Consider the following 9,043-nt stretch of genomic DNA (forward strand, 5'->3'; position numbering starts at 1 on the left):
CGAGAGTTGGGCGGGGGAGGGGGCCAAGTTTGAAATAGAAAAGCCAGAGTGGAGAGAAAAATGGAGAGTTCTGAGAAACTGAGGCTCCCAGAAATCGAGGTGGAGCGAGAGACCCAGACTGAGACCCGGACACAAACGACAGGCTTACACAGGAGGCTGCAGAGTTATCTGAAACAGGGACAGAGACTTGGGCGTAGAGTCACCGAGAGACTGACCTGAGGCACAGGGACAGACCCAGATTTTGTAGAGCGTTTTAAGAAAAAGTGTACAATGACCCTGCCATAGAGCTCTCGTCCCAGGGCCTTGGAGGGTCTTGGGCAAGTGAGGCTCCCAGAAGCCTAAGCTGCCTTAGCCTCCTGGTGCATCAGCCTCTGTGAGGCCTATGGATACATTCAGAGACTGGAGAGACACTCAGGCATGCAGAGATGCTAAGAGGTAGAGAATTGGAGTGGAGTGGGGACCAAGACATCCCTCCCCATAGAGGCCCTAAGAGACCAGACTTGGGTGTTCAGAGGTAGAAATCCGCAGACATACAGAGACACCCACAACATACGGCTGCTGAAGTGTGCAGAGACATAGGCACATGCTGAGTGGCACAGAGCTAGACACCGAGTGACAGATTTAATGGAGATTCACTGACAGCTTCGAGACAGACCCTAAGAGACTCAGGCCTGGAAGACTGGAAAGCAAGGATATGGGAAAACACAAACTCTGGACCCACTGAGCCCCCATGAGGAGGGGACCTCAGACAATAAGAGAGATCAAGAAAGAGCCCTCATGCATACATCAAGACAGTCCCAACTTATTTTTAAACTCTGATCTTGGACAGGCTACTTCAGCCCTGGGGGACCCAGGGTGAATGAACTGTTCCTCTCTTGTCCCCAGAGCAGCTGCTGGATCCTGCTCGCCCCCCCCCCACCCCCAAATGCTCTGACTTCCAGGCCCCATGGGGGGAGGGGAAAATGGAGAGTTCAAGGTTGGTTTCTGCTAGCAGAGGGTGGGGGTTGGAGTCGTTCAATTTCTCCCCTTTAGTCTCCTGTCAGCTCCAGGGAGCTGGGGGAGGGGTCTGTTCTGATCCTGACTCACAGCTGTGGGGCCTGGACAGTGGGAGCTGAAGGGGAGCAAAAGGGTTGAGCTGTTGGCATGGGTACTCGAGAAGGCTCTTGGGTGTCTTCCAGTCTCAGGGCTGGCAGCTGGGAGAAGAGCCGGGTTCCTGTGCTACTGATGTCACCCAGCATCTCCTGTTCCCTGCTCTTAAATGCTTACTACCCTCTCCACCATCACTGTAGCATTTCCAGGAAAGGAGAAACAGGAAAGGGCTCCTGGGCTCTGATACCTGAGTGACCCTGAGCATGTTCCTACCCTGTTCCTGGCTTCTGCTCAGCTATAAAATGGTGATGACACACCGTCCTGCCTTTTGTGAGATCTGATGAGATGATGGGGTGGGTGCGAATGCATTTCGTGAAAGGGAAAGCAGCTTGCAGGTGCATACATCTGTGTACCTGTGTGAAGGATCTCAGAGTTATGCTCACTGGAGTCAGGCTGGCCCCATGGCCTGGGCCTCTTTGTTGTCCCCAATAGAACTAGGGGTTCCATCTTTGTTCTCCCTGAGCCTATACTGAGAATGTCTAGGTCAAATTCCAAGCCAGCTCCCTGACCCAGGGCTGGCCAGCAACCTGTTGTCTGACCTCAGTATGAGGGAGTGGCTAATAATAAAAACACTAATAGGCTCTATTTGCCGATTAACTAACTGCGAGGCGCTTTCTAAGTATCATCACATTTAAGCCTGACAACAACCCTAGGAGGTAGGAGGTAGTATTAGATGGGAAAACAGGCTCCGAGAGCTTAAGTGACTTACCCAAGATCACCCGGGTTTATATTTCACAGTTGGAGCCTCTACCCACCACATGCCACAGCCATTCTGAGTTCTAGGAGGTTCACTGAGAGGTGCCAGATGTATGTGTCTTGGTCAGGTGTAGGGGTGTGGAGGGGGGCAGGGGCTTAGAGCCATCTGGCAGACTGAGCAGCCTCCCCTGCACCTTCCCTACCAGCCATGAAGAACACAAGACTGGCTCCTCAGTCCCCCAGCTCTGCCAGGGAAAGGAGGAGGAGGGGAATGGGCAGAGACAGGTGGGCCTTGATAGTGCCCTTCACTCTGTCCTCACTGGAGCCCAGCTGGACAGACTAGGGGATTCTGGGAAGGAAACAGAAGCCATGCCCATACCCTATTTGGGGTGCCCCTGTCTCAGAGTGATGACTGCCTCCCAGGGGGCGGGCCCAGGGCTAGCTCGGGCCTGGGAAGGTGGCGGCTGCGGGCCAAGCAAGGAGGGAAGGAAAAGGCCCAGGGCGCTCCAGGATAGGCATGGCCACACTCCACCTGTGTGTCTCCCTGCTGCCCAGTGGCTGACACCTCAGGCAGCCATCAGATGTTGGGCCAAAGGAAACCCAGGCCGAGTGGCAGGGAGCAGACCAAGAAGGGCAGTTAACCCTCCACCCTACACATAGTCCCTACCACATAAGTCCCTGCTCTGAAGACCCCAGCTCCTGGTAGCCTCGTAACATGGCCTGGGGTATGAACTGAGTGCCCTCCCATTACACAAAAGGGCAGCTATGCGCTCAGGAGCCATTGCTTTAGAAGAGCCAGGCCCTCCACACTTGGGGCATCTGCTGGCGCCTGGATTCTGAACTCCAAGCCAGAGCAATGCTTGTTGGCGAGAATTTCCGATGGGGGTGGCTTAGAGAATGAGGGCTTTTCCTTCAGCTTGAGCCAGAGCAGACCCTGGGGAGTGCCCATTCCTGGGGTCTAATGTGGAGGGAGTGGGTTGGTGGGTTCCTTTGTACACCCCAAGTTCATCTGCAGCTGTGAAAACACCCCCTTCCTACAGGTCCTGGTGGTTCCTCTCCTCCCACCTCAGGATCCCAGTCCTAGGAGAGCAGGCTTTATGGTGGAGGAGGTTGGAGGTGGGGAGCTCTGAATCTGGGGCTAGAAACTAGAATCAAGGGCGGCAGAAGGGACCGGGAACCCCACTTCCTTGCCTCCCCCCAACTCCCCACACTCCTGTTCCAGAGGCAGCTGTGTGGATGACCTCATCCCACAAACATGCTTTGTTCCTGAGAAAATGGAAAGTGTCTGAGGTTTGGTGGGGGGCTGGGTGTCTGCAACAACAGCTCTCAGGGCTCCCCTTTGCCTGACTCCCTATCCGAGAGGGGGCCTGATTGGGGAGAAAATCTTCAATGGCTCCCACTCTCACCCGTCATTCCCCCTGCCCCAAACCCTTAGAAATCAGAAAAGCTAGGGCAAGGTTGTCCCTCCCAGAGGCAGGAGGAGGGAAATTATGACCCAGGGGATGGAAAGATCTTGGGCTTTGCCAGATGCTGCCAGGAGTGATGCCCCCCAGCAGGAGGTGGCAAGCATGCACACTGCATAATCTCTGTCTCCAGTTCCCCTCTCCTTCTCCAGGCATCTCATTTCCCTTTTCTCTCCCCTGTTGCTGGCAAAACCTGACATCTGGCCATCTGGGTTGCCACAGCTGCTGCAGATGTTGCAGGCCAAGGAGGTCCAGGCTAGTGTGACCAGAGACCCAGCAGGGGGTGGAAGAGGGTGAGGGCAGAGGGTCCAGCTGGGGAAGCTTGACTGGATCCAGCTTGCAGGATTTCCTTCCTGCTTAAACCTAGGCTGAGCCTCTGAAGTCCTTGTTGCTGGGTAATTCTCCTGGGAGGTAAGGCTCAATGACATCGCCTCCTCCACCTTCACCATTCATCCGCCCAGCATTCTCTAACATTCCACTGTTTCCTGGATGGGGACGGAGGCAGGAACAGCCCATTCCCATCCCTAAGCTCCCCACTACAGACCTCTGGGTAAGGGTTCCTTTATTCATACCCCAAGGGTCCCTTCCTGGGAGTCAGGAGAGGGTGGGAGTACTGTTTATATGGGATAAGGTGGGGTGGCTCTCTGTCCATGCTCTTGCCCCTTTGGGGACACTAGGGACAGTGGAGGCTAAACTCAGGCTGTGGCAGGAAATGAGTCACTGACCCAGGAAAAGCCCCCTCCCCCCAGATCTGCCAGGGCCCAGATAAGAAAACAACTTCTGCTTCCTGATTTTCCTGACCCCCTTCTACCTCCACCATTAAATACTGAAATAAACATGCAGGATAGCTGGCTTCCCAGAAGCACCCCTTCCCCATCGTCACCTACTCTGACCTGGCATTTTCTATGCCCGGTCTTTTGCTCTTTTTTTTAATGCCAAGGGCTCTTGCGAAGGGCTAAGCCAGAGCCCCTCTGGGTGACCCTGCTGTACTTTGTGTCCCCAACAGGGCTCACTCATAGTCATCATGAGCGAGACCTTTGACTGTGCAAAATGCAGCGAGTCCCTGTATGGCCGCAAATATATTCAGACGGACAATGGCCCCTACTGCGTGCCCTGCTATGACAACACCTTCGCCAACACGTGCGCCGAGTGCCAGCAGCTGATCGGGCATGACTCAAGGGTAAGGACCGGACCAGATAGGGCAGGGGGAGCGGGTGGAGGCTGGCAGGAGGGGACAAAGATGCCAGTGCCTCTGCCGTGCTCTCGGCAGGAACTGTTCTATGAAGACCGCCACTTCCACGAGGGCTGCTTCCGGTGCTGCCGCTGCCAGCGCTCCCTAGCAGATGAGCCCTTCACCTGCCAGGACAATGAGCTGCTCTGCAATGACTGCTACTGCAGTGCCTTCTCCTCACAGTGCTCTGCCTGTGGGGAGACCGTCATGCCGGGTACGTCCCTGGGGGCTCATTGTATGTGGGACTGGCATGCCTGGCATCTGTGTAGGGTTCTTGCATGTGCAAGGGACTGTCATGCCTATCTGATACATACATAGAGGTATATATAGTAAAGAACCTGCACATGCAACATGTTCCTAGGAATTTAGTGTATGCAGGATCTGTCTTGCCTGTATGCTCTTGGGAACGTATCATGCACAGGACCTGGCATGCCCAAGTATACACATGAAAGTTTATCACGTACAGGACTGACAAGCTTGGTACATTCCTGAGGGTTTAACGTGTGCCAGCCCAGTGGGCTCAATATACACCTGTGGGCTTAGCATGTATGAAGACTTGCATATTTGGTACACAAAGGAGCTAAGAGTACACTGAGCCTGTCATGCTTGGTACGTTGGGGCTTAGCGTGCGGAGACAGATAAAGAGAGGGGTTAACATGTGTAGTGACCTGCATGCCTAATTAGATATATATGAGGATTTAGAATATGTGGAGAATGGCATGATTAGGCTATACAGGGGGTAACACGTACTGAACCTGTCATGTCCAGGACATTAGAACTTTGTGTGGGCAGAGACTTGCCTGGCTAGCATAAGTAGAGTTTTTGTGTGTCTGCTAAAACCATCATGTCTGGTATATAAGGGCTTAGCGTATACTGAGTCATCATGCCTGTGACATGGAGGCCTGGCGTGTGCTGACATACTCATATCTGGTCCATATGGGAATTTCACATATGCCAAACCCTCATGTCTAGTTTATGGGGAGGCCTAACACCTGCTCAGCCAGCATGTCCAATGTTTGCAGGAGGTTAGCAGGTACAATATACGTTGTAGGTCTCCTGCTGCATGTGCATGGACACCACCCTGCACAGGCTATGGGAGCAGTGGAGACTCGGGGTAGCAGAGGATGATGGCACTCAGGAGCTCAGGACACAGCCTCTGAGTGGGACCCTTGTTCCCCACAGGGTCCCGGAAGCTGGAGTATGGAGGCCAAACGTGGCATGAGCAGTGCTTCCTGTGCAGTGGCTGTGAGCAGCCACTAGGCTCTCGTTCCTTCGTTCCCGACAAGGGCGCCCACTACTGTGTGCCCTGCTATGAGAACAAGTTTGCTCCTCGCTGTGCCCGTTGCAGCAAGGTGGGAGCTGGACCAGTGGGGTCGGGGTGCTGATCCCTACTGCACACATGGGCGGGGGTGAGCAAGGCTCTGTTGTGGGGTGGGAATCCCCAGTTCCCCCTGCTGACAGATGCCGTCCCTACAGACACTGACACAGGGCGGTGTGACATACCGTGACCAGCCCTGGCATCGAGAATGCCTGGTCTGCACTGGGTGCCAGACACCTCTGGCAGGACAGCAGTTCACCTCCCGGGATGAAGATCCCTACTGTGTGGCCTGTTTTGGAGAACTCTTTGCACCCAAGTGCAGCAGCTGCAAGCGCCCGATCACAGGTGGGACCAGGGTCAAAGAACTGAGTGGGTAGGGTGCAGACAAGGGAATGGAATCTGGGTTTGGGTGAGGCTGAGGGCCAGGACTGCCCTCTAGGTCTGCAGAGCTAACCTCCAGCCTCCCTCCAGGACTTGGTGGAGGCAAGTACGTGTCCTTTGAAGACCGCCACTGGCACCACAGCTGCTTCGCCTGCGCCCGCTGCTCCACCTCCCTGGTGGGTCAAGGCTTTGTGCCGGATGGAGACCAAGTGCTTTGCCAGGGCTGCAGCCAAGCAGGGCCCTGAGCCAGGGCTCCTGGGCTCAGGCCCTCCCAAACCAGGGCTCGAGGACTAAGGCTCCTTTTCCAATCCATCTCTGGGACCCAGCCCCTCCCCAAATTGGGGCTCTCCCTGGGCTCCAGGATTCAGCCTCCCCACTCCAACATCCCCAAACTGGTACTCCCTGACCCAGGGCCCCAAACCTGGGCTCTTACTGAGCCTCTATTCAAATCCCCTCCCAAGCCAGGACTCCAGAACTCAGGCCTCTCCCCTATAGTCTGGGTTCCCAGAACAAGCCCAAATCAGGGCTCTAGACCCCAGCCCTCCAAACCTGGACTCTGGTATCCACACCTCCTTCAATCTAGACTTCTCTGTAGAGACTTTAGGTCTCTTATGGGTGCCTGAGAAGTCCTCAGAAGCGAACTATACTCAGGCTTGACCCCCTCCACCCCAATCCTACTCCTGGGCTGGGGCTGTTTGAGCAGCAAATCAGAGGTTCACTGGTTAGGGGATCCTAGGGTACAAGGTTTTTGCCCGTCGAGTGTTTTATCATTTAACTTCAGCTCCATTTTGCCCAGAGATGGGCAGCAGGGTGGGATTGCCTCATCCCTTTCGAGATTCTGCAATAAAGCAGCGTGAGGAAGCCCAGGCCTCTGTGTGTTTGTCTCGGGGTGGAAAGGGAAGGAAGGTTCCTTCACAGACCCAGAGACAGAGGCTCCACCAGACCTCCCCCGTGCAGGGCAAAGGGGGGAGCTGCCTGGCCATGGAGTGGGAAATCTCTTGGGAGAAAGGGGATCCCTGTCGCAGCTACCGTCCCTCTCGGGTTTAACCAGCCTCCCCCCTGCTGGCTAAGGGCTTTCTCTTCCCGTGGAGAAGGGCGGGATTGGGGAGGTGGGGTTCCCAGCCGGAGCAGGGGTGTCGATGCGCGCTCTCATTTGGTACAAATCGCCCCCTCCAGTAACAACCCTTCTCAAATCCCGCAGAGCATGGGCCCGGACCCTCAGTCCCCTTCCCCCTCTTCCCGAGGATTAGCGGAGGCGGCCCGGGATCCGCTCGCGGCCGCACGTTTTTTGCCAAAAAAGGCAAGGATGCAGCTGCACGCGCCGCGGGAACATCTGGATCCGATTCCCGGCATGAATGGGTCATGGCCCCGCCCCGCCCCCCAGTGATTCAAGGGCGGGGGCGGGAACGAGCAAGGGGGCTGGCCCCCAAAGTGGGGAGATGGGGCGGAGCGCTGCGCTCCCTCACTCGGCGTCCGTCGCCCCCTTCCCCTGCCCGCGTCCCTGTCCCTGCCTCTGCCCCCACGATTGCGAGACCCTCGCACCCTGTAGGGGAGGTGCCTTTGGGTCTGGCAGAACCTCGTAATTATATGTATCTCATACTAAATCTTCCCAGAAATCCTATGGGGCGGGCATTTTTCCGCTTCACAGAGGTGGAGGCTGCTTGTCAGTTCCCCAAAGTCACATAGGTAGTCATTGGTAGATCCCGAATTCTAATCCGCTTCACACTGCTTTCCTGGCCCAATTCGAATTCTAAATTTTCTGAGGCCATGGTTGACATTTTCAAAGAACCTTTATGCCCACCCTGAATGCTTATAATTAATAATCATATGTTTCTATTTTTGTCTTTTCCACCAGCCTCTAGGAAGGCTCGCGCCTGCCTTGCTTGCCCCCTATTCTCAGCTCCCAGCATTTACTTCATGTTCAATAAGTACCTGTTGAGGAAGAGTAGTCCAAGCATAGAAAACAGCTGGTGCAAAGGCCTGGAGGCCTGAAAAAAACATATGGTACTTTGGGGAAGCAGCAAGTACTTTGATTTGGAGAAAGTGCCAAGAGACTAAAACGGCAGGCAGAGGCCAGGCATGAGAAGCCAAATGCCAAGTTAAACAGACCTCACCCTGCTGTAGGGTAAAGCAGCCAGTGGAAATGTTTAAGCAGGGGTGTGAGATGATCACTCAAGGCTACAGTATGAATAATGGATTGGAGGGTAAGATGAGCAGGCTGGTTAGCAAGTTAGTGCATTGGTCCAGGTGAGAGATGATGAGGCAGGTGGCAGCAAGAGTGGAAAAGGTAGATCTTGAGGAGAAATTTTAAAGGAAAGGAAGGCATCAGGTGAATGGCGTTGCTTAGGTGATCTACCCAACTAAGAGGAAGAGATGTGCAGGGACAGTTCTGTGTCACTGATTTCAAGATAAACATTTTTCAGATTTAACATCTCAGAAACTGAGAGTCATTGTATAATCAAAGGTTATCTTTTATTCTTAGTGGAACATAAAATAATAGGTTAATGAGGTTAAGATTTGATGTCATCTCAAATTAGATGAAATATGGTAGTTCCCAAGCCTTCAACCCCTTCCCCCCAATAAAAAGATATATGCTGGGTTTCTGCAACCCCGAATGGAGGTTTCTTACTTCATTCCTAGTAGTGCAGGAAAAGCCTCTGGTGAGAAGTTGTGCTTGGGGTCCTCTCCCTAAGGTTGAGGTCTTACTTAAATTTTTTAGACATAATCACAACACCCCAGGAGCAGTCAAGACAAGAGTCATTATCTCTTTGTTATTTTCCAAACAAAGAGCAATGCATGCTTGTT

The 9,043-nt window shown here is 54.0% G+C and overlaps 1 protein-coding gene across 2 annotated transcripts in view; it reads left to right on the top strand.

The window, feature by feature from the left end:
* Positions 1-7,100, top strand: part of FHL3 (four and a half LIM domains 3) — a 7,753-nt gene extending 653 nt beyond the window's left edge. The window contains exons 1-6 of one of the 2 annotated variants that reach the window (XM_006924216.3): positions 3,756-3,858; positions 4,315-4,488; positions 4,579-4,753; positions 5,722-5,891; positions 6,016-6,202; positions 6,329-7,100. In XM_006924216.3, the coding sequence (XP_006924278.1) occupies positions 4,333-4,488; positions 4,579-4,753; positions 5,722-5,891; positions 6,016-6,202; positions 6,329-6,483 (843 nt within the window). In that variant the 5' untranslated portion in view covers positions 3,756-3,858; positions 4,315-4,332 and the 3' untranslated portion in view covers positions 6,484-7,100. Of the gene's footprint in view, positions 1-3,755; positions 3,859-4,314; positions 4,489-4,578; positions 4,754-5,721; positions 5,892-6,015; positions 6,203-6,328 lie in introns of those variants that run through there. The other variant, XM_025041379.1, reaches the window with a different exon arrangement.
* Positions 7,101-9,043: the final 1,943 nt, after the last annotated feature.

The sequence above is a fragment of the Pteropus alecto genome, unplaced genomic scaffold (genome assembly GCF_000325575.1).
Source record: "Pteropus alecto unplaced genomic scaffold, ASM32557v1 scaffold39, whole genome shotgun sequence".
NCBI lineage: Eukaryota > Metazoa > Chordata > Mammalia > Chiroptera > Pteropodidae > Pteropus > Pteropus alecto.